The 25580-nt window shown below is 39.3% G+C and overlaps 3 protein-coding genes across 3 annotated transcripts; 2 read left to right on the plus strand and 1 right to left on the minus strand.

Moving 5' to 3' along the window:
* Positions 1 to 798: 798 nt before the first annotated feature.
* Positions 799 to 4122, plus strand: clec3bb (C-type lectin domain family 3, member Bb). Its single transcript, XM_071500453.1, has 3 exons — positions 799 to 1100; positions 1370 to 1468; positions 2953 to 4122. The coding sequence occupies exons 1-3, from the start codon at positions 1004 to 1006 to the stop codon at positions 3357 to 3359; spliced, it is 603 nt and encodes a 200-aa protein (XP_071356554.1). The 5' UTR covers positions 799 to 1003; the 3' UTR covers positions 3360 to 4122.
* Positions 4123 to 5212: 1090 nt separating this feature from the next.
* On the minus strand, positions 5213 to 19539 carry cdcp1b (CUB domain containing protein 1b). Its single transcript, XM_071500452.1, has 14 exons — positions 19358 to 19539; positions 19094 to 19168; positions 15663 to 15887; positions 14357 to 14698; positions 13400 to 13615; positions 12808 to 13158; positions 11395 to 11610; positions 10832 to 11188; positions 9936 to 10295; positions 9407 to 9604; positions 8771 to 9127; positions 7480 to 7836; positions 7295 to 7376; positions 5213 to 6502 (listed from the first exon to the last, which is right to left on the minus strand). Exons 2-14 carry the CDS (start codon positions 19149 to 19151, stop codon positions 5998 to 6000), a joined length of 3624 nt encoding a protein of 1207 aa, XP_071356553.1. The 5' UTR covers positions 19152 to 19168; positions 19358 to 19539; the 3' UTR covers positions 5213 to 5997.
* A 3064-nt stretch (positions 19540 to 22603) lies between these two features.
* Positions 22604 to 25185, plus strand: limd1b (LIM domains containing 1b). Its single transcript, XM_071500685.1, has 7 exons — positions 22604 to 22714; positions 22908 to 23009; positions 23600 to 23667; positions 23786 to 23848; positions 23955 to 24085; positions 24264 to 24315; positions 24474 to 25185. The coding sequence occupies exons 1-7, from the start codon at positions 22681 to 22683 to the stop codon at positions 24555 to 24557; spliced, it is 534 nt and encodes a 177-aa protein (XP_071356786.1). The 5' UTR covers positions 22604 to 22680; the 3' UTR covers positions 24558 to 25185.
* Positions 25186 to 25580: the final 395 nt, after the last annotated feature.

Below are 25580 nucleotides of genomic sequence, written 5' to 3' on the forward strand. Positions count from 1 at the left end.
AGCATGGCTGACGGACTATATTCATCAAAAGTGTGTCCACAAAATTGTGTCACTGAACAATATATTTTGCACTTAAGTAAACTTTTAAGTATCTTTGTGTTTTTGTTCCACACTCACCAAACTTGAGTTCATGATTTTTTTGGCAAAGAAACAAGTAATGAGATGTGAAATCAGTGCTGTACTGTTACAAAAGCCTCTCTGCGTCCTTTTGTCTTTGCCACGTGTCAGTTGAGGATTGTGTACAGTGGAAATCTTACAGAAAGACCAGATGTGACCGGATCGCTACCACAGGCTGAGCAGACAGGTCCAAAACAAACTCCCACTTACAGCCACAGCTCGCATTGCAGAGTTTGGAATGAAAAAAATGACTGCAGAGAATGATTTATAAAATGATAAGAGACTTCACAGGTGATGACTAATGAGTTTTTGATTTCAGTGCTTCACTGCTGCCAAAAACACCTGGAAATACTAACACTTTTCCAAATGAGGCTATACCTAAGAGCTCCCAAAACACCTCTTGGCCAGCTTTTTGGAAAGAAAATCTTGTTCCATTCCAGGTCTTAAGAAGTCTTTAGAGCCAAGAAATAAACTGTAACCAAGGTATTTAGGCTTTTATGCAACAGATGAATCAGTGTTTGTTTATTCCTTTTTCGTACACTTTGATGAAAGCCGCACAGGGTTATGTCATAACTGCTACACACTGTCTCGCTTTGTCCGCCAGTCTCCACCTGCTCTCCAGACCTGGATCTGGTTAGCACTGCTCCTCCACATGAAGTGTCTGGAGCCAGATGAGACACACACACACACACACACACACACACCATCCTGAGGTTTGATTGTTATTCCTGCAAATGGCAGTGTTGGACTTCAGTATTTTTCCCTGTTCTGAGCGATGAGAGGGAGGGTGTGAGAAATAGGGAGAGAGAGAGAGAGAGAGAGAGAGAGAGAGAGCGATAAATTGCAAGCGTCCACGTTGGAGCAGCCTCATTCAACAGGTCTAACCATGGAGTCCAAAGGAGTGTGCGTCTTGCTGGGAGTACTACTGCTGGTGAACTGCTCGCTTCAGCAGACTCCATCAAGGAAGAAGCCAGTGAAAAAAGGTAGATGGAAAACATCTGGTACTTCACAGCCTGTATGAAGAATAACAGATTATTTAGACCGTGTGAATGCAGTATAAGTATAAGTTGTTTGAGATTCTCGAATTTTCTTGTTTTTCCTTATATATGGTGTTTTCCACATAATCTTGTGCTTAAAACTCTGTGGAATAAAACTCAATTCAAATACTCTTGTTTTTTCATGCACAAATTCACACAAAATTTTATGCCACCTGATTTGAATGTTCTTCTGTCCCTGGTGCTGTTGGACTCAGATACGACCAAGGATGCTGCCATCGAGGATCTGCAGAAACAGATCAACGACATTGTCCAGGAGCTGAACCTCCTGAAGGAACAACAAGCCCTGCAGACAGGTGAGTTTGAAGAGGTGGGTCTGGTTTAAATAACCAAAAGAATATACATAATTCCTCTGATAGAACTCTATTATCCAAATATGCCTCGAAACCAGGACCAGTGATGTTGACTTTCCAGTTAACCAAGTACTAATCAGGCAAAGTGGACAACTGCATGTTAATTAGCTGTGCATAACGTGTAATTTCACATGCTTTTATTAATGGAAATATGCAGTACTAAGGCACAATGTCAGCCAAGGTGAATCTTGCACTAAGACCTTATCTTGAGGCCCTGTTGTAGAAGGGCCCTGCGCCAAAATATAGTCTTAAGGGCTTTGGTTTAGTTTATTAAGTGCTCTCATGGTGCTTGGTTTCAAGTAACATTGTTTTCATGAAATCACCAGACACTTATTACCTGTGATGAACTTTCTGGGTGAGGCTCTGAGCGCTGAACGTTGCTCATTGGTCAAGTTCGTTTTCCGCAGCATTGTTACACAACCGTCATTTTTAAAAACCTGCAACTTCTTATAATACATCACATGCTGCAAACACGCTGTTATGCTGATAGTTAGTTGCTGACAGTAAACAAGAAGGAGGAGCCCAAGACGTTGTACTACTGATGGACGATGACGAAGTCCAGGCTTTGTTGTCCTGTTTTGCTTTATATGTCGTCATCACTCTGTATTTTTGATATGACATGACTATTTTTTTTTATTTTCAAGTGATAAAGTAATATTTAAAGTAATAGCCTACTAAATACTTAGTGTTAAGTACTAAGTATTACTTTATTTTGTAACTACTTTATTTTGACTTGTAGATTATCCAGGTTTAAGCTCCTGAATCAGTAAACATCTACCTGCTGATGTGTTCTTGGGGAAGATGAAAAATCTGTAGCCTTAGACATGTGTGTCAGAAGCTGAACCTAGGTTATAATCACATGTGGAGGAGGGTAAGTGGCCATTAGTATCACACTGAAAATGAAGACAAACAAGACTTCTGAGTCTCACTTCTGTCTGCAGACATTAAAATGTGAACATTTAAAGGGGCAGCTAAGAGCATGTGATGATATCGTCACATGAGCTATATTGTTCAGGGCACCAAAGATGTGGTGAAGTTGTAGCCAATAGTCTCCTCTAGTCTCCTAGAGTTCTGCTTCTCTTAAAAAATAAAGACAGATGGGATACATATGCAGTCTTTGAACCCGCAGGTTTTAATGTGGAAAACACATGGCAAACCTTTGTCTGATCTCTTGTTCAGAACACAAAATGATATCCAGTCATTCATGCAAATCCAAAAATCTTCAGTGCTGATGAAAAACAGCTTTTTTTCATCATGTTGCTTATTATCTTCGAGAGTCTTGTTCTTAATTTCCTCTCTCCAAAATACCACAGGGCTACTGTTAATCATATGATCAAAGGGCAGTTCTCAGAGATAACAGGATACCTGTATTATCTCAAAATTAAAGATGACACTCAACAACTTCTCCCTTTTATTTTCCTCTTCAGTCTGTTTGAAAGGCATAAAGGTCAATGGCAAGTGTTTCTTAGCTGAACCTGTGAAGAAGCGCTATCACACTGCCAGTGAAGACTGTAACGCCCTGGGTGGTGTCCTCGGTACGCCCACATCCAGCGATGAGAATGACCAGCTCAGAGACTACATCCGCCAGAGACTGGGCCCGGATGAGCAGGTCTGGCTGGGCATCAACGACATGGTGACTGAGGGCACCTGGACGGACCAAACCGGCGTCAGCATCAGATACAAAAACTGGGACACGTCCAATTCCCGGTCCCCTCAGCCAGACGGTGGCCAGTCCCAGAACTGTGCCATCCTGTCTGGGGCCTCCCGTGGGAAGTGGTCTGACGAGAACTGTCGTGATGAGAAGGCCTCTGTCTGCCAGTTCAACATTGTTTGATCACATTTATCCCATCATGGACTCTGTGCATGGTTATAGCTGCTTTGTCTGTGTACTCTTGCTGAAATTCCACTTTGCCTGCTATTCTAAAAGGAGTTTTTAAACCAGTGGTTCTCAGCTGGTTTTGCATTGGGACCAAATTCAGATCTAGGATTCACAGTCAGCTGCATGATACAGTGATATGTGAAGGTGATATTTTTCCACAAAAGGGATCTGGTGATATGTAATTTTCAGCATTCCTTGTGGTCACGATGAAAGTCCTGTCGAGAATAAGCGAGAGATTGTGGGACATCATCTCTTCCCTAAGGCATCAGTGACTTCTGCAGTCAGAGTATAGATTTTTGTAAAAACTACACAAAATTATAATTTGCCAATAATATCAAAATATATTTGGCTATTTGATGTTCATAATTCAAAATACCAGTGTTCCTACAATAAAATGTGTAGGTGCTGGCACCTTTCACAAACTTTCCACACATCCACACCTCAGTATTAAAACAGCTCCATGACTCACTGGTCTAGAACCACTGGTTTAAACTCAGGCATCCTTTCTCAACTAACTACTGTATTTTACTGACAAGACTCACATGGAGCCAGAATAATAAAAGTGAAACTGCATTAAAAAAAAAAAGAACAACATTTTCATCATTTTCAATCAGAATTATTTTAAGAGATTATTTCAGTTTGCTAGTTTTGTATTCTCCTATAATATCTAGCATTATGTAACCTGAAAATGACCATCAATAAAATACAAAAAGTTTGATGTTTTGGAAAATACAGTTATTTGCTTTCTTGTGTTACATGAGAAGCCCAATACCACTTTCATAATTATATAGTAAATATGAAGCTATAGCCAGCAGCCAGTTAAGTTTCTTCAGTTTCTGTTCTTTCTTGGCAAGAACATTGAAAACAGTGATCCTGTCTCTGTGCAATAGTAATAATTTCTGTGGACCAGCTTCTCTGAAACTCACTAATTAATATGCTGTATTTCATTTGGACAAGCTATACAAAAAAATGTGATGTAAACTGCAAAAACAACAACTTGGGATGCAATACGTGAATTAATGTACTGCACATGCCACAACTAGAAACTTCCTAGGGTCTCCACTGGTTGCCACATATTTTTCTTCAATTTCAAGGCACAGCAGGGTCACAGTTTCTGCTGGCATGTGTCAAATTGTAACCTTGATTGTGTATAAATTGCAACTCCTGATAGATGTTTTTGGTGTTATTCAGTCTAAATAGATAGTGTAAGAAATGCCAAGTACTTGAGAATTACTGGATGCAAAATGCAAAATTTTCAGATACAGGTCAACAGAGGCAAAGCAGAGTGAAATTGTTCAATTTCCAGGCACAGCAGGGTGATTTTGAAAGCCTGTGCGACCCTACTGTGCCTGAAAACTGAACAAAATAAGTACCATCTAAATATAGTCAGGTACTTCACCTTTCCTTCCCTTGTCCCCTGCTGTCACACTTCACAGTGGACAAAAAATATGGTGCAGCACCCAAAATGTTTCTCCCAAAAGTCAAAAGGCTCAAAACTGAAAGATAAAAGCAGAAACGTAGACTGTGGTGCTTGCAGCTGCAACAAATGTGATGCAACTATGTAAACTTGGCATCTGCATTCATTGTTTCCAGTGAAACACACTTCTCCATGGTAAACACTGGCTACTGCTCTGCAGTCTGTTCTTCCACACCCTCCTTCACTCTGTTTTTCATGGCTGGAGTTCTTGTGGTTGAAATAGCTTTCACCAAAAAAGTCAGTGTTTCAGCTTAAGAGGGAAAATGACATGTCACTGCTTTAGTGTGTGATGGCAGCCGTTACCTCAAGAAGGAAACTGTTTCCCCACCAAGCCATTTACCTAGAATTTATTGCAAAGGAAAACTAAACTGTATTTACAAATAAAGAAAAAACACATCTCTTAAAAAAGACTATTAAACAATATAAAAAACACTTTAAAAAACAAACACCAGAGGTACTTGCACATTACTTTCCATAGTCCCTGCTCCTGAATCCATGTCACATGGTCAGAAATGGAATAAAACTAAATATATCAAACATTAAAGGAATAGTTTGACATCTTGGGAAATATGTGTTCTCGCTTTCTTACTGAGAGTCAGATAAGAAGATCAATGTCATTCTCATTTTTGTAGTACAGACTACAGGAAGTCACTACATGGATTACAAACAAACAAGATATAATGCGTTAATTAATCAGCTTTAGAGGTGCCAGTGGGTGATTGTGTTCAAACAGAACGGGCCTAGCTGCTTCCCCATTTCCAGCCATTCTGCTGAGCTAAGCTAACCAGCTGCTGGCAGTACCTTCGTATTTACTATATAGTTAAGAAATCGGAATTGATCTTCTCTTCTAACTCTCCGCAAGACAGCAAAAACGTAACTCCCAAAATGCCGACCTACTCCTTTAAAGAGGAGGATCACTGCTTCTGCTCTTGAAACTTAAAAAATGACTGAGTTCTGACAAAAATGACAAACACCACATTAACAGTTAATCGCTGAGTCACTGATCACTGACTGCGATCGAGGCACATCATTCACATCAGTACAGACCAGGGATACTGGGTGCTGTAATGAGAGTAGAGTAGCAGCAGTTCATCTTGCAGCTACAGTCCTAACACACTACAAGGAGTCCTCTGTTATCGGAGGCTGTGGCTCCATGTCAGCTCCAGAGAGCCGGATTGTGTTTATGTCCCCCGTGCTCTTGAACGTGTACAGTTCATTGTCCACCATCCTGCGGTCCTGGAAGCCGAGACTGTCCTGCCGGTCGATGGGAGTGCGCGGACGGGATGGGAGGAAAGTCTCAGAGGGGTCCAGGAACGTCTTGTACTGGTCCATCTCGGGCTCTGGATCTGGTTCTTTGATAACAGGCAGCTGTCCGTCAGTGGGGCCTGTAAATGTCTTATAAGAATCCACCTGCAACCCTGTGAAGTGGTCTTGCATGCTGTCGGCGTAGCTGGAGTCATCCAGCAGATGTCCGTACACCATCGTTTCATCTATGGAGGCGTAGACGTGGGAGTTGTTGTCAGGGCGGCTTTTGGTGAAGTGCCTGTCACCTGGGCGGAAGAAACTGCCTTTTCCAATGTAGATGGAGGACTCATGGCTCGTGCTTTCTTTTTTCTTTTTCCTGTTTAAAAAGACGAACACAGAGTGGAAACGATAAGAGTCAACAAAAGCTGCCAGTTACAGGCCAGTTTTACAGAATATATACAAATAACTATCACTTTACTTTACATAAGTATGGAGCCCCAAAACTGACAAAATGTTGTAAAATATTATAATATTATATTATAACTGAATATATCAATAAATCATCTGACACCTTTACTTTAACGTCTGATCAGTAAAAACTTAATAAGAAAATGTACTTTACTCCTAAAGTTATATTTCACTGGCTCTTTTAATTTTTGCTGTATGGAGCCTCAAAACCAGTCAACAAGTCAAAAATATAACTGAATGCATCAATAAATAAAACTGTTAAATAACAGTCATAGTTAGATAATAATAATAACAATAAGCGTACAAGGAAATATTACGTTTTATATTTTACCTGAAACCTCCAATCAGATGGTGTAAAAAGCAAAAAGTATTTTATTTTTTTCCTGTTTCACTGATTACTTGATGAAACAAATTAAAACAATTAGTTTAACTCCTGAAATTATATATATAAAATAATTTTCAGGCTGTGTGAGGTCAAACTTGATTCTTGTTGTTCACACCTCTGATCATACAATTTCATCATAAAAAAAAAAAAATTATTCATCAAACCAATGAGCATTTGAAGTTACAAGAATTTTGTTAACTTGCATTTTGCATAATTTTTAAGTTGACAAATAGAAGTAAACGTGAAGGATCTGTTTTTATAGTTTCATAATTAAAGGCCCAGATGTTTGGAGAGTTTTGCTACAGTTGCACTTACTTTGTGATGATGCATACTACAGCCAACACTATCAGCATAAGCAAAAGAGCTCCTGCTATCCCGAGGATGATGGCTAACAGATCTATAGAGGTAAAAAGAAAACATGGGAGAATTTATTGGTTTACTTTAGTTTTTAGAGTAAGGATTTTTGTGCACATGAAAGGCAGAGACAAGTGCTCGCTTACTGGTCCTCTTCTGCAGAATGATTTTGGTCACTGCACCGAAGTGTCCCTCCTCTGGTATGCAGTTGGACATGTTGAGATAGAAACTATGTGGGACCACCAACTTGTCCTCCGCCTGCTCGTCCTCCCGGCGGCTCATGAGTTCCTCCTCATACCCCAGCATCTTCACTGTGATGGCTGTGTGCCGCTCGAGGCATTTGGGCTGGCTGATGTTTGCAAACTGCACGTGTGCCTGGTACTGGCTCGGCACAGTGACAATCCAGGACACGGTGGAGAAAGGCTTCATACCCTGAGGCCAGTTGGGGGTGGCCAGCAGGGTTGGAGACAACGACCCAGGGCTGACTCTGTAAATAATGGTCTCTGAAGAGGGACGGAAATAATGCTGAGACTCAGTACTGTATCTACGTGTTTATCTCTGCTGGTGTTTAAAATTAAAAGGTGTCTCTAGCATCCATGGTACAACAGTGCCCCTGTGTGGAACTTTAATATAAAGCCAATGTTTCACTAGGCCATAATTACAGAGCACAATAATAGCATATTACAACATGGCAATTTTATTTTCATCATTGATTAATCTGCTGATTATTTGTTCAATAATCCAATTAACCATTTGGTTTATAAAATGTCAGAAAAAAGTGAATAACATCCATTACAATTTCCTTGACTCCTCAGAGTGCTCGTTTTGTCCAACCAAGAGTCCCAAACCAAAAGTTATTGAATTTTATATCATAGAGGACTAAACCAGCAAATATTCACATTTTAGAGGATGAAACCAGTTCCATTACTGCTTTGAAAAGGGCTTAAACATATAGTGGAACATTAAAAGTGTTGCAGATTAACTTTATATATATTGCCTAATCAATTAATATTATATATTCATATATAATAATATACATATTTTTTGCAGTTATAGGTGATATTGTTGTATCCATAATTACCACATATATAGAGATGAATTGTACACTGTGTATGAGAGGTGCTATCTAGTGGAGCCACCAGAATCTTTAAAAGGACACACCTGTTGCTGAACATATGATGAGGGAGCCTTATGCAAAATCATATTCATATCAAAAGACTTCTGTATTGATATCTTAAAGTTTAGGATTGTTGGACGGACTAAACGGTTCATATGAAGTGGCCACTTTAGGCTCTGGGAAATTGTAACAGCCATTTTTCAATATTTTCCTACAAGAAAAAATTAACAGATTAATCAAGAAAATACTCTCCATATTAATTGAAAAGTAAAATAATGATTAGCTGCAACCCCACAATATACAGTATATTCCTGTTTTACCTGGGATCTCCTGACTAAAGCTGACGTTGAGAAAAGGTCCCCTGGTCTTGGTGAAGTTGTGGGCTGTAGCGGTGATGGAGACGTTGGCGTGCACCTGAACTTTCTGGATGGTTCCCTTAGTGCAGAAATCTCCAACAGAGAACCCGTCCTCCTCTGTCACGCGCAAAGAGACAGACTGATTACATTCGTGGCCAGGTATGGACTGTCGGAGTCTCCCTGAGGGTGAAGCCAGGTCCACCGTGCCGTCCTGAGGGATCTTGAGGTGCCAGGTGAAGCTGTGGAGGGGCATCGGTAGACAGGAATCCAGTTTGGGCACAGTGAGGGGAGTCGCAGAGCAAGACGCCACATTTTGGCAACCTGATATGAAAAGGCACAGGAGAGATTGAGAATATTAATTTTCTAAGATAAAGGAAAAGCCCAAGCAACACATAGAAAGAAAGACTTCAACATTTTTTAAATACACTAATTCATTTTCTTGCTAAGAGTTAGATGAAAAGATCAATGCCACTTTCATGTCTGTATGGTAAATATGTAGCTGCAGCCAGAAGTCGCTTAACTTAGTTTAGCTTAGCTTAAGAAAACAAAGAAAAGCTGTTTTTAGCTATTCGTGAATATACAGCTAAATAATCATCTTACCAACGACTTTACTGGCGGTCAGGCGCACATCTTCATTTGGACAGTCGAGGAAGGAGAGGCTGGCCTTTGTGCCCGCAGCCACATTTATCTTCTGTTCAACCTTGGAGTTAATGCTCATCTCACAATATGGATCAGAACCCACTTTCTCTATCTGCAGGGACACTCCTCGGTGTTTGCTTAGATCTACCGTACACAGCACTGAAAAGAAATACAACATGGAGATAATCTGAGTATTCATCCTGACTTGTGCTTTTATTATAACAAGAAATCTGGTTTCCCCAGATACCTTTCTCCTGGAGAACCCAGATTTGTCTGTGCATGACAAAAGACTACAGACAAAGAAAGTAGCAACGAGTAACGCATCCTCGTATTTAAAATAATTCCATTCAAAGTCTGATAAAACTGAAACAAGAAGCAAGCCAGGGGTCCAAAATAAAGTTGGGGGTTAGGAAAGAAATCTGATTTCTGATCTGCTTCATGTATATGTGGATCTACAGTGCATGAGTAAAGGTAGTTTTAGACACTGTACCTGGATGACCACTCCTCATTACAGAAACTGTGTAGTTCAAGGTGAGTCCTTGTAGCGTCCTGTTGGTTTTACAATTCTTGAGCACCATGTTGAAGTTGCCCTGCTGATGCTCTGGCTGAGGATCTGTCAGAGTCAGTTTGGTCACCTTCTTGCCCTCTTTCTGGTACTCCACTTCCACTTCACTGCTGAGGCACTCTGGGGCTGTGTGACCACGAAAATGCATTGTGTAGTTATGCATGCCGGGCACCGTGAAGTTCCACTGCATCTTCTGGTCATCAGGGAAATCTCTGGGATAGTTGGGTGTGATGATGTCTGTGTCTGATGCACCTCGTGGTAGATTGACTTTCACTATGGCCACCACTGGACACAAACAAGAGGAGAGCATTGTGGTTAGAAACATGCACAGGGACACATCTGTATCTCTTTAGATAAGCTTTTAAATGCAATTATAGGTACCTAACAGTAATTTTTCATCCTATACAGCAATACCTGAAGACAAAACTGTTCAGTCAAGTCTCTCGTTATATCAGATGATGATTGAAAATGTATTCAAAATTACAGTTTTGATCATTTATTCTTTAAGAATGAAAAACAAAATCTAAATTTGTTAAGCGAAACCATGTTTGCTGAGAGTAAAGAACAGCGTGTTAATAACATATGGACTAAACCAAAAGTGTATGTATTCAGAATGAAAAAATATGAATTTGTTGTGAATGTTATTTATAATTTATATGAGAAGTGATGGTCTTTGTGCCCAGTTGAGAATCTATTTTGATGCTGTTGCATATTCTACAAGTGTTTCATTAAGCCTATGACTATCAATGTGGATAGGGTTCATAACATAACCACCTCTCTGTAGAACTCAGTACAGTTCAATTAAAAAAAAACTAACTTACTGCTGGTCTCAGGCCCAACATTTAGTTTGAAGGCGACAGGGTTAAACTTTGCATCCCCCGGCACCTGCAGAGACACACGGCCTCTGTATCGTGCTAGGATTGTGGTCACAGTTCCTCCTTTGCAAAAGGTACCAATGGTTGCTGGCCCAGTGCGCAGATAGATAACAACAGTGTACGTGTGCTCATCTGGACAGGTCTCCTCATTGGGAATCTGTCGCATTCCCATTTCTGGGAAGTCCAGTTGAAAAGCCTGACGGGAGGTAACTTTCGGGTCCCAGGTGTAGGTCCGGTTGAAGTCTGGGAACAGTGAGGACTCGGCCTGAACAATGTCACCAGAGCAGGAGATCTCTGTGCAGTCTGGAGTTTACAGTCAGAAGAACATATAAGAGAAGATGAAGAGTTGGTTTTCAAAGAGTTTTGTGTTGACAAAGATTCAAATAAATGCAATGTTAAAGCATAAAAACGAAGTTTAAAAGAACCAATCTGAACCAATTTGTGCACAGTTATGAGAAGATCATTTACTGCAGACTAAATATCAAAATGCTATGTTTAGATATTCATACCAAATTCTCTGTTGATCTCCACACGGAAAATATCCTGAGGTCGAGGACAGGTAAACTCTACTGAGGTGTTGCCGGGACCAGTGATTTTTAGCCTTTTTGGTTCGCATATCTGTTTTGGCGCCTTGTTCACGCACACACTGCAGTCTGGCTCTTCACTCTCTCTGCTGATGAAAATGATGGTGTTGGGGTCAGGGGTCACAGACATCATTCTGCTACCTAAAAAGTGGTACAATAACAAACTGATCACACATATATTTTAAACATGTTGGACACTATAAAAATTAAGCCTGCTAAGGCTGCGTTCACATCATATAGCAGTTATCGTAATTACCAGTTGCCCCAGTTGTAAAGACAATCACATCACCATCCAAGTCATAAAACAACTAGGAAAGTAAATTTTTAAAGAAAAAAAATTTATCAATGTGTCTGACTTGGCTCTGAAAAATATTAGAGGTCCACCACAGCATGTTGTTTAAGGTAACCTTATCAGATATATTGGTACATTGCTTGGTATTTTTAAAACTCACACATTCAGCTCTGCAGTAAAACAACCATCACTCAATATTATTATTCTTTGTTCAAATTACACTGCTGTATAGATACTTATAGAAACTATTTGCTTGCTAGTTGACGTCTTTCAAAGAGATTAAGCCAATGTTTGTGCCTTTCTATGTGTTGTTCTTTGTGTTGGGAAAACCGGAATTCACAATAATAGGTGAGAAATGGTAGCACAAGAAGACTAACAGCTGCCATCTTGACTTGTCCAATCATGTAAACACTCGAAAGTCCTAAATATGGGCATCTTTCCCATCACATCTTCCCTCCCACATAAAAGATATGTGGTAAAAACATCAGCATGTTATCTCCGTCACTGAGACTGTGTTTCATGCTGAAGTTATCATTTAGCTCAATACAGTACAGTAACATGGCTGTAGACTAGACTCTAATTTTGGAAACTGCTGTACCCCCTAAAATATCCTCCAGACTATGTTGTGCATAGTAATTATGTTCTTTACTTGACTTTTTTAAGATATATAATTTTATTTTATTTATACGTTGTCGAACATTTGGCCAGGGACAATAAATTAAAGTTAGCTTTTTATGCTAATTCTAGCTCATTTACAGGTCGTTATCCCTGAAAATAAACAAATTAAAACTAATAAAGGCACTAAAACTAGGCAAGTAATTAAATTAAACCCTACGCTGACCAACAGTGCCTGTGGGAAGAGGTTTACACTGCTACGAAAAATTATACTGCTGGGCATAATTAATGAAGCATACATCTTCAGTTGTTAGGAATATCTTTGATGTGTTATGCAAGAAAAGTTTTGTTTGATAAAATGATATGTTAACCTGCTAATAGCTAAGTCTCTTCCTTTCTTGTCTAAACAAAGTGCTGGAACAAGCCCTTGCCTCTTGGTGTTGCTTTGACACTGAATGGCGTCTGATCCAGTTCTCCTTCTTGAGGCACTTCAACAGTCACAGTCGTCATTCCAAGCAGATCCAGATGAGACACTGTGCCGCCTTTGCAGTAGCTGTTTGTTTTGATGTTTCCGTTACTTTTAGTTGTACTCACTGAGTACTGATAGCCATCTTTGCAGTTTTCTGTTCCAGAAATCTCCTTCAGTCCATCACCAGGGAACTCCAAAGTTAATACAGTCCTCTCTGGGACACTAATATCCCATGTTAGGGATCTTTTGAAATCCTTCAAGGGGTTGGGATCGGCTTCTCCTGCTGCAGGAGTGCAGGAGCTCTTGGTGCATTCTGAGTAAAGAAAATGATATATGATGATGTAAAATGAATTTTACATGGTTGACAGGAGTTTGTTTTTTTTTTTGAGTACCATAGAAAGGGAAAGAGCCTAGACTTCCAGCATGAGTGTAAGATGAATAATGATTTATACATCAAAAAATGACAGATACAGAAATAAATACAGAAGTAAAAGCGTCACAAATTCTGATGGTAAGTGATGCAAATTGTGTCATGTGGTCTCCACAGCTCTTACCTATCTTCTTCTTCACCTTTACACTGTACATTTCCTGAGGTTTTAGGCAACTGAACTCCAGCGAGTGCTTCTCAGCATTGTTCAGTATCTTTTCTGTTGGGCTACAGTTAGGAGTGGAGCCGTCAGTGGTGCACACTTCACACTCTGGTCCCTCAGGATCCCGGCTGAAAACCACAGTTGTGTCGGAATCGACAGTTATAACCATCGCTCGGCCCTCTAAATGGGGTAAAAAGCAGAGTGAGGCAGATGCTGGGACTGAGTTGCACAAGCTTTTCATAAATCCATCACTGAGTAAAGTCCTTCCAACGTCTTCATTACTTGATAGTTTCAAAGTAAGTTATTATATTGGGTGGTGCCCTTAAAACTCAAAGAGAGAGCTCAACATGTAGAGAGTTAAATTAGAAGAACATGTCACTTTCATGTCCGTATGTTAAACATGAAGCTGCCGGAAAACCGATGAACCTAGCAGCACAAAGATTGGAAATATGAGGATACAGCTTGCCAAACTTTCCGGAGTTATCAAAATCCATCTACCAGGATTTTACTCACTAATTAATGTCTAATCTAACTTTGAGGATGGATTGATAATTAGTGAACTTTAGAGGTACCGTAAAGTGGATCTTGATAGTCGGTACAGCTGTTTCCCTACATTTCCTATCTTTTACTGAGCTAACTTAGTAAAAAGCTACCTTTTGGCAAGAAAGCAAGTGTGTGTGTGTGTGTGTGTGTGTGTAATATATATCATCAGGTCATTTATTTCACCCTTCAATAGCCAGCTAACATGTAAATGGTGTAAATATCTATAGTAACTCATCTCTATGTAAGAGCTAGTGTACGTGGTGCACAAAATTTAGTGACATATAGAGAAAAAGTTTGAACTTAAGAACAGCTGCTGCAGCTCCAACAAAAAAAAAAAAAAAAAAGAAAAAGGCTCTGTAGTCAGTAATTTCTTCTTACTTAATGGTCCAGCGGAGGCCTGGAACAACACAGACTCCACCTGAGCCTTTGGTTTAACTTGCAGAGACACAACAGCGTCATTGGGCAGGTCTAAATGAGTCACAGAGCCATCTCGACAGTACTGAGTCCGACCCTTGCTGCTTGTTTTGGATGTGACCACTGAGTACTGATATCCATTAGGGCATGGTTGGGATGTCTCCATCAGTCCTTGCCCAAGGATGTTCAGACTCACGACAGTCTTCTCAGGTGCTTTCAGCTCCCAGGTGAAGGTTCTGGTGAACTCTGTGAGGAGGGAGGGTTGAGTTTCTGCTGTTGTAGGGCTGCAGGCATCCTTCGTACACTCTGTATTACAATTAAAGATCAAGACAAGACAAGAAAAGAGGAACAGATTGGTTTAATAAGTCTATTAATTAGTCAATTAATTATGTTTTGTTGTAAATTAAAAAGATTCAACTTGAAGTCATTAGAAATTAAATGAAGTGGAGCACCCCAACAACCTTGCTCTTATCCAAGGCAGCATGGACTGAAGTTTGACTAGCAGGTGGGGTTTTTGGATTATTATCATCCTGAGGTAGCTACCACAGAGGTTGACTCTTTGATAGTAAAAGGATCAAACCTGCTACTGCAAGTACATGTCACAAATTCACTTCCATCCATTTGAATAATTGACCCCAAGCAACTATAATGAGAAAAATGATAATTATTTACTGACAGCCAATTTGAAAAAACTAAACAATTAAACCTAAATTATCGAATTATGTTTGTGTATCATAAGAGATGTTAAATGCACACATGAAAGTGGCCTTATTATGAGCAAGAATAGGCATTTGTTATTTGTTATGGCATCTGGCTGGTTCCACTAAAGCCTCATTTCTCTCTGTAACTATTTTAAGATCCCCTTATCAATGTGTCAACAGCTGCTTATTATATAACAAGTGTTATCTTTGTAAATCTGGGTCAGTATCACAAACTTAGTCTTAATAACGCTTGAGTTTTTAAATAAATTACAAAGAGGTGCCTTTCAGAGGAGAACTAGATCATGACTGTAATCACAACCATTCAAGAAGAGTAACCATTTCATTTTAAGTATGTTGGTTTCGGGTTTGTGCACATTGGTTCACATTGGTTCCCTAAACAAAACAATTCCTTTAAATCTTATAACGAGGACCTGTTTGCAGCACTTGAACCGAAGAAGGAGCAGGTGCTGTTGAACGTTAAGCACTGCACTGTAAAGTATTGTTTTTCTCCTGAGTACATTTAAATACACAGACACTCAGAAGGATCATCAGACCTCCTGCAAACTCACCAATAGTCCGATCTATTGTGACAGCGTAAGATTGTTCAATTGGCTGGGAGCAGTTGAACAGCAGCTTGACATCCTCTTCGGGTATCAACGTGATAGAGGAGTGGCAGGAAGTCTGTGTGTCATTAACCCCAGTGACTGTACACACAGCACATTGATCCACAGGCAGCTCGGTAGACACTGTCACCACTGAGCCTTTGTCTGCTCGGACCACCGTCTGTAGGCACTCTGAGGAAACGGAGCAGAGGGAGTTGTTGTAAACTGTGATCAGTAATGTAAAGATGTGATTTCTGATGAGGTTGGGGAGAAAATTAAAACATGTTAACAATGCTGCAACAGCTGATTGAGTGCATGCTAAGACAGATTCTCATATTTGGACTTTTGCACAAACACACACTCTTACAAACTCAGTGCTCATCCTCATAAAAATGTGATTCATGTTGACTGTATAATCGACAAAACTAGACCTGAAATGATTAGCTGATTAATTGATCTACAGAAAATTTCATTAGCAACTATTTATGATAATCAATGAATTGTTTTAAAGTCATCAAAGGAATTTTAGCCACACTAGCAGCATGGCCCCGGGGATGGCAGTCTTGGTCCGTCAGTCAGTAGGTCCAGAGTGAAATACAGTATCTCCACAATATTAGAGGTTTTGTCATTGTCACTGTCATGAACTTTTGTAAAGACATTCATGGTTCCCGAGGATGTACTTTGTACAGCTGGATGTAGGTACGTAAACACACCAGCTATAAGATAAACACTATACCTTAGCGTCAGCATGTTAGGATGGTAGCATTTAGCTCAAAGCAATGCTGTGCCTACAGTATATAGAGCTGTTAACATGGTTGCAGACTAGATTTGTTCAAGCAAAGATGCCACATATTCTGTTGTTTCAGGTTCTTAAAATATGAGGACCGGCAGCTCTTCGTTGTCTAATATGATTGTAAACTACATATCTTTGGGCTTTGGGCCAATGGACAGGAGAAATTTGGTCTACAGTCTGACACTTCAAATCGTCAGACTGTGATTAAAAAATGGCAAAAAAAATTAATTTAACAAATTATTGACAAAATAATTGATAGTGAAAATAATTATTAGTTGCAGCTCTTAAAATATCACAGAGAAGAAAGTAATGCGATAAGTGAACAGCTTGTTCACACTGAGCAGAGCATTGCTGTAACAATTTAAGGTATTAGTTCAACACCTCATCAATATTTAGGTCACAAAAGGGACCAAACACACACACGCAAACAGCTTTCTGTTGACACTTGAGCAAACACAGTGGCTCCAGGCACACCTATCCCCATGTAGGCTACTGTCATGGCAGACCAAAGCAAACTGGATTCTCATTGTAGTGAGTCATATAAGCGCAGAATAAGGGCAGGAACTGAAAGTGAGCTAGTTTTAAAACTCATGAGTACCTGCTGATAACAGACTCTCCTGTGGCGAATGCAAATTTCTCCTACGGAACAACTTGTTCATATGCAGCCTTATCCTTTTACAATCTCTATTACGACTATTTCCTCTGTAGTTTTATACATCAGCAAACGTAAACCCACAGTACACTGCAGCATTGTTCTCATATTTGTCCATGTTTTGGTCCCAGCTGTGGTTTCAGAGTAGCTTGAGTGGCTAAAAACACGGTCATTTGTCTTTCAATACTTTCATACTATGTAGAGCTGGACTGAAAAATCAGCCAATTACAACTTATTGCAGATAGATGTATATCAGTATCGGAGTATATATCGATTGAAAAGTATGAGGTTTGAGGTCATTTAGAAACCCTGGAAAAGTTTGTCCACCAGTTACTGTTTAAACCATGAAATGTCCAGTTCAGTATCTATCTTCACCAAAACAAAACAAACTGTAGGGGTCCCTGTCAAGGTAAACTGTGTATGTTATACGTTTGTTTCAGACATTCATTCCGTTTGTAATGGAATAGTATTGGGAATAACCTTAATAAATAATAATGTAATTTTTTTATGATATATATTCTACTAATATTGGTAGAGAATTTGATTATGACCAAATCATAGGAAAGAGTCATACATGTTAACAATGCAAAATGAGAAATATTTAAAAAAATAAAAAAAAATAAAAAAGACATGTCCACACATGCACATACTACTGCAAACATATATACACAGGAAACCTACATAACTCCATACACAAATATTTATTTTCCACAGAGTCTTCCAGTGTCATGTACTTCTTATAATTGTATTTACCTCCAGCATGATCTACATAATGTCCTCTATAATGTACTGTATTTCACTGCAACACAGCATAATTATTAAGATTCATGTATTTCAAAAAGGTCATATAATCTTCTATTCTGAGTGATACTTTCCCCTGGAGGCCCTAAACAAAACCTGCCTTCCCACTATTATGGCTGTGTGGATCATCAAAAGCTCTACAGCCCAGTATAATTTATGGATCACCTCATATACACAGTCTAGTATTTAAATAAAATGTATAACTTAAAAATCCCAAAGTCTGAAATTTGGGCAATCTCAAAACATCTGCATAAATCATGATGTCACTGCAGTTTTCTTGCAGCCGTGACTGAAAACACTGATGTTTTTAAAAACGTGTGAGAGGCTGCACACACAAACTAGGAACTCAAAACCTGAACTTGCAAGACCTAAGCAGAACAATCTTCCAGATATTACATATAATGTGGTCTAAAGGATTTCCTGTGATAAACAGTGGGTGTGTTGAGGATGTCACAGGGTTCAAAGAGTCAAATTTGTAATAATAAAAGTAATAATTTCCACAAACTATATGAAGAGAGAATAGATTCAGCTGCTGATGACTTTTGTCCCAAAAATGAATTGAGTTGTGAGAAAGCACCAGAGTTTAAATCTAGCAAAAAAAAAAAAAAAAGAAATTGATAAAACGCCCGCCAGATCCACAGCTCAGCAGCAGATTGCTGGTCAATCATTAATGAAGCTATGATGGATTCATGCCTCCAGGAAGCTCCATAAATGCCTCATAAACCTTTTGAAAATGGAGGTCTAGAAGTCAGGGCTCAGAGTTATTCTGCTCAGACAGACTCTGAAAATGTGTTCCAGTCTTTCATCACCGCTTTAATGCTGCCTTAATGTCCTCTGCTATCTTCTGACTTATTGACATTGCACTTTAAACACAGCTCACTTTGTCCAGAGTGCTTCCCAGGAGTGCATCTCTGCATTCGCTTTCGTGTAGGCAAGTGGTATCTCACCGTGCGGCACTTATCACAGTCTGACCCATTTGGCACGAACTTGAAATGAAGCCACAATTCAATATCTGGACGTTTCGACTTCTATGAAATTTTAAACTAGTAACTAAAAATAAATAAATAAAGCAAGGAGAAAAGGAAACCAAAGCTGCACCAAACAATACATTAACATATGTTTCTTGCCGAGACTGAACATTTATTTTCTCACCTGATGACTCGAGGATAGTCAAAAGTCCCAGGAGCGTGAAGGTCTCACAGAGCCGCATCTTCACAAAAGGTGGATCTTCAAAAAAAAAAAAAAAAAGAAATTAAAAACCTCAAAAACAGAAGAGTGAAAAGCAGTTCTTTTATCTCTCAAATACACCGACGCATTTCCACTCGCATTACACCGACAGCAGCGGTGTTGACAGTCACTTCCTGCTCCACAGCAGCGCAAGGCGGAGGGCGTGGACCACAGGTGGTTCACGGTTACCTGTCCAAACTTGACGAGCGGGGAGGATCAGGTCCTGCCGTTTTCCCCTCGCTCCGAGACACTGCAGAGCTAATGCTCACAATATGGACTTATAATAAGACACCGGGTCCCTGTGTGACTCCCCTCGCTGCGTGGCACAATGGGTGCCCTATTTATACAGACTCCAACATGCCAAGGATTGTTGGCGTGATGCTGTGTATCCCCAAAATGAGGCAAGGGAGGGTGTGGAGAGAGAGCTTGAAGCATAAGTTTCTGTGTTTGACCTCCTTAAATTCATAGTATTATATGCACCATCAAACACTGATAAAAGTAAGAATTTAATATAATAATATAATTTATACAGGTTAAATTAGGTCCCAAAAGGAATATTACCAGTGACAGTTTAAATGGGCAAATAAGGAATATGTTCCTGTTAAAAACCAACCAGCAGCTTTAAAATGATGATGAAAATGTGGCGAACGGTGCATGGTTGATGTCTGACAGCAGGTCAACTCTGTGAATAACACTCCCATGTTGCAGAGGCTCCCTCTTGCCTCCACATGCCTCATGACGAAGACATTCCAGCATAGAAACATACCTGAGGGCAAGACCACTTGCAAACACATTTTTGTTACATTTTTGAATGCTTTAGCTGTTCATCACCTAACTGATTTACCCGTGCTTCAACACAAAATTCCTAAAATTAACTCTAAATTAAAGAGCACAGCCTAAATTAGCCTCAGCTTAACCCCACAGCCTCATTTCAACTTTATCATTTTCTCATCTAAACCTAAAACTTAAATCACGGCGCTAAAACAAAATAGGGGGGGGTCTCATTTGTCTTAATCTTTTTTGTCTTTGAGAGCACTGTGATCCCCAAAATACAAGCACACACACACACACACACACACACACACACAATTATTCAAAGCAAGTGGCACAGTGTTTTTTGCTGAACCAGTCTGACAGCATGCAGAGTGGGCGTTGTGGTGAATTCAGTCAGCGTCAGTGTGTCCTAACAAGGGATCTCAGTGAAGACTCAGCAGCTGTCACACTTCCCTTCCCCTCCCATGTTACTGTAGGTCCAGGACAGCCAAACATGTGCTCCGGGGGGCCATGAGTCAGTCTGCAGGTTTTCACGCTCTTGACCATACTATTGTTTTGTGCACTTTTAACTCTGAGCTATCCCTGTATTATTTGCCATTTCTGGAGATATTGTAGACTAAGTAATAATTTAAAACGTGTTTTCGAATACTAGACTGAATTTGAAAGGACAAAGACTGTGAAACGCTTGTCATCAAAGGTATCCTTGTAAATTTTAGACATCATCTTTGGTGCCTTCTTCTGGCTCTTCTCTTCAGTTTTCTTTTTACAGAGCAATTAAATGAGGCATAAATAAAAATAGGACAGATGAAAAATGAAAAAGAACAAAACAAGGATCAAATATGAATTTAAGCGAGAAAGACAGACAACTGTTCAAATAAAAACACAATGAATTGTTCAGTTACATCAGCCTTACTTCCTTGGAAGGTTCACACAAACACCAGCGTAGATTTCCGTGTGTTATTTGGGCGGGTCAGACTTTAGGTAAAGGGTTTTAAAGTGAAGGGCCTGAACAGCCCACATGAGGGCAGTGACACAGCCTGTATTAGCAGTATCATTTTATAATGTACAAATCTTTTTATGACTTCAGGGTGCAGAAGTTTTAGGCCTATTGTTTGATATTTTGCTCACCAAGCTAAAGCAGCTTCCGTTTTGGAGGTCTGCCATCCATCCTAACCAGTTAAGGTCAGTTGAGGTGAGATGAAAGTCTGGAGGGTTTATAGTCCTACATGATTGCAGCTAGAAACAGGGTTTAAAGACAAAATGTTGAGCATATTTAGGAGATGGGTGCTATGACTTTTGGTGCAGATATCTGTAACTTTTTGAATGGCTTTCAATGGGGAATAAGAGAAACATGATGAATATCTCTAAAACTATAAAGGCTACAGGACTAAAGCTTTGTGAACATACTTCAGCACATCACCTACTAAATAATGGTAGAGATAGCACCACAATGTGGAGACAAATGAGCTAATATCGATATATCATTTTTCCATGATTGGCTAACAAACGTCAAAATCAATTGAACCTTCCATAACTCTTGAAATCTTCATCCACTTGCGACAAAAAAGTGTACAGACGCAGACCATGAATAACACTCCAGAGTTTCACGCAGTTTTGCCACTAGGGGAAGACGCTATAGTAAAAAATGTAATACATTTTTAAAAATGCAAATTGCTTAATACAAATCACTTCTTCTGCAGCAATAACTAGAAACATGGCTCCACTTTTAAAATGTCAAGCACAACAAGGTCACATTAGCTTGCTTAATTTTTTTTAACGAGGAGTGCACACAATCACTAATATCTCAAAAACCATAAACACTACAGGAAACAGCAAACAGCTGGCCCATGGTAAAATGCTTCACGTAATTAAACAGTGTTGGAATAGAGCCACAACCTGGCCAGTTATTGATGTTTTGAGATTTTTCCCAATCACACATAAACAGAAGCAGTCAATGTTCCCATTTTTCCCAGTCATCCATCACAAGGACTGACAGCAAACCTTTAGAAGTTACTTTTTATTCAATCAATTTAAAGCTATGAACTTAATTTAAAGGGACTGTCCAAAAGTATAAAGTTGCACAAAATGGAAATACACATATAAATTCACAAAGATATTTTCCACCAACATTTATTTCTTAAACCTCTATTTTCTGCTGCTGTAACACATTATATCTTTTTATATCTTAAATTTCTACATTATGAATAGTGAGCTGTTCGGAGCTGCCTTCTATTAACTGAGAAAAACCTTAGAGACTTTGCAATAGCTTTCGTAAATTTGGTCAGATTTTTATTTGATAATTGTGCTTGTCATGTTTGAACATCATTTGTTTCATCCATCCTATCAAAACCAGGTTGCTCGAAAAAAAAAAAGATTTTAAAAAGCATGTTTCTCAGAAACAACTTCAAATTCTAAGAATGTAGTGACATTACTGACACCCAGGGCTTAAGATAATGATAACAGCTGTTTTAATGAGAAATTACATAATAGAATTACATACATTGTGTGTGAAATATACCAGTTGGCCTCGCTTGTTGCCACCCACTCAGCATTGGAGGAGTCAGAGGGTCTGAGGACTTGTTGCCCCCAGAGAGACCAAAAGCACCGAATGCAACACCCATAAACCCAGATAGCAGCTCCTCTTACAGCTGTCTGCACCACACATAAAATTAGACCCCCAGGCAGTTGTACTTCAGGCTCCACGAGGAATAAGACAGCTGGGAAAAATACTGTAGAAGATGGACCCAAGTCATAGTGCGAGTCTTTACTTCGGTAAGGAATACACTGAATCTTAACCTTTCCGGCATAGTTTTTAGGGGTCACCCATTGTAGGTCTCTGTAGGCTGAAGACAGATTCAGCATGTGTGTGGGCGTGCTGTCAGTCTTTACAGTTTGTTTTCAGTGAACGAGGAGTGGGTCAGGTTTCACAGTAACCATTTTTGTGTGTATGTGTTTCTCTTTTCAGGAAGCTGCACAAGATGCAGCAAAGCAGTGTATGGTGCAGGGAGAGCCTGCCGGGCGATGGGACATTTATTCCACGACACTTGTTTCACCTGCAGCGTTTGCAGTGAGTGCTGTGGCTGTGGCTGTGGATGTTTTGGTTGAACGCTGTGCCGCCAAAATGTCTTAATGCTCCTCAAGATGTGTGAACTTCAGATCTTTTGTATTTCTTCACGACTTTAAATATTCAAGACCAAAAAAGCAACAATCGAAATTTTGCATTATTTAGTGAGAGTTCATCACTACAAAAGAGACTCCCTGTAGCCTCCAGATCTGCCCCTTTAATGGTTATCTTTTGTTGCAATCAGATTTTATTTTTTGAACCCATGCACTTGTCTTATTGTTTATCTGGATGTTTTTTTATTTCTTGTTTGTTTAGTGCCTAGGTCCCCGAGAAACACTGTTTTAGCTGAGTTGTATTTTTTATGGTCAAAATGCCAGTGAAAGTTAAACTTTATTCTTTATTATTTTAGATGACAAAATAAAACATAATTCAAGATATACTGTTTCAGAAACTTTTCATAGCATATAATATTAAATAGGTTACAATATTTTGGTCTTCAAATTGAATCATCAGTATGTTATCAAATGTCATATTCAGGAAAAGAAGCCTGTCCCCATATTCACCTTGTTCCGTGTCCTTTGTTTCCTGCTCAGATAAAAAGCTCACTGGCCAGCCGTTTTATTCAGTGTCAGGAGGAATCTATTGTGAAAATGACTTTTTGGTAAGAATACTCTGTTTTGACATGGCTGTAAAGTAGGTTATAATGTGACAGAAACATATGATTTGTTCCCAGTTTAAGAAAAATTACAGCAATGTACAATTATTGTTATTTACTGTAGTACTCTGGAGTCCATCCATCCCCAGAAGTGTGTAACAGCTGTGGACATTTAATCATGGATATGGTATGTATGATTTCATTTGCTATTTGTATATGTGTGGTAATACGACTGCGTATACTGTGCACGTGCTCTAACATCGTGTAAAGAAGAGCTCACTTTGAACCGTCAGGTCCTGCAGGCTCGTGGGAAGTCCTACCATCCATCCTGCTTTCGCTGTGTCGTCTGCAGACAGAGCCTGGAGGGTCAGCCCTTCACTGTAGACTCAGACAGCAGGGTCTACTGTGTCAGCGACTACTACAAGTGAGTTTCTTACTCACTCGACACAATGGGCCAAGCCCTTTGATTCACACTCCTGTGATAAGATTACACCAAATCCTGCCAGACAGGCTGCACACTAAATGAGTCACACCCAGAGCAACATCATCAACCAAACTGTCTGTTTCTGTGAGCTTTTACTGAGATTTCGTCATGGTTTCAGGGTCCAGGCTCCCTGCTGTGCTGCCTGCAGAACGCCGATACTGCCAACTGAGGTGAGCTACAACTAGATTTAAATTAATATATTTGTACATTTGTTCGTTTGATTGTCTAATTAATGACAAATAAGAAAAACAGATGATGAAATAATTTCACAAGTTCATGTTTGGAGAAATATTTCTGACAGTTTCCCTCTATTTGTTAATTGTTTCAGGGGTCAACGGAGTCTATTCGAGTCGTTTCATTGAACAGAAATTACCACGTAGAATGCTACAACGGTGAGGTTAACCTCATTTAAGGAAAGCAACTAGCTGATATACATCTATCTGCGTCTGTGTTTGTAAATGTAAAATATGAGCATATTAAAAAAATAGGAGCATATACAGAAATAATGGACAGAAAATTCTGATTTCTTGAATCTGGAACCTTTATTTGGCCCTTTCACAAAATTTGAAAAAAAAATTACAAAAAATTATTTGCATATAGGTTTTTCCAAATTTTATACACGATTTTACTACATACTAAAATGCAAAAAAATATGTAATTATAACTTCAACAGATTAAGTGTTCATGTTAGAATATTACTAAAAATTTCAAAGAAAATGTCACTGGAAAATCGTAAAAATCGCAGTTTTCTTGACCTTGATCCAGTGAGTTGGGAACTATCTGAAGGTGGCCAACCTGGATTGTCCCATGAACTGTGTTTGAATTGTTGTAGTGATAAAGGGATCCACCAGGGGTTGGAAGACAAGCATCAAATTGGATACAAGAGGGTTTTGAGTGAAGTTTTTGCCATTAGGTGATGCAATAGGTCTCAGAAATGCTTGTATCAAATTTGATGCATTTGGCATTATAGGGTTAAGTAGTTCATGTTTCAGTAATATTTTGTATAATTTATTATCTGCAATAAAATCACTGCAAACAGATCAAAGTCAAAGCTTTGTGCACTTCTTCTGTCTAGCTGTGTGGCATATAGCCTATGAGATAATGAAAAACAATGACGTAAGTAGGGTGATCATGTCATTTATTTCAGTTTCAAAATTGGTGGCCCACATTTTCTCTTCATGCTACACTGAACTGCATGTTTTAGCGTGATGAAGGCTTTTTGATGTCTTCCTATAGGGATTTTTGTTCAGCTTTTAACTGCTTGAAAATGGTTTCATTGATGTTGGTGTTAATGTTGCCTTCACTATGTAGATGAAAGATTATTTCTTTGTCCACAGAAGAGGGCGTGTCGGACAGGTGCTTCTCAAGATCTGTTCTTTCTCTTATTTCTGCACAGAGATGAGTTAGTTAATAAATAATAGGGTGTAGGGTGACC

Source organism: Trachinotus anak, unplaced genomic scaffold, assembly GCF_046630095.1.
Source record: "Trachinotus anak isolate AG129_WGS33_773 ecotype Australia unplaced genomic scaffold, CSIRO_AGI_Tana_v1 ptg000016l, whole genome shotgun sequence".
NCBI lineage: Eukaryota > Metazoa > Chordata > Actinopteri > Carangiformes > Carangidae > Trachinotus > Trachinotus anak.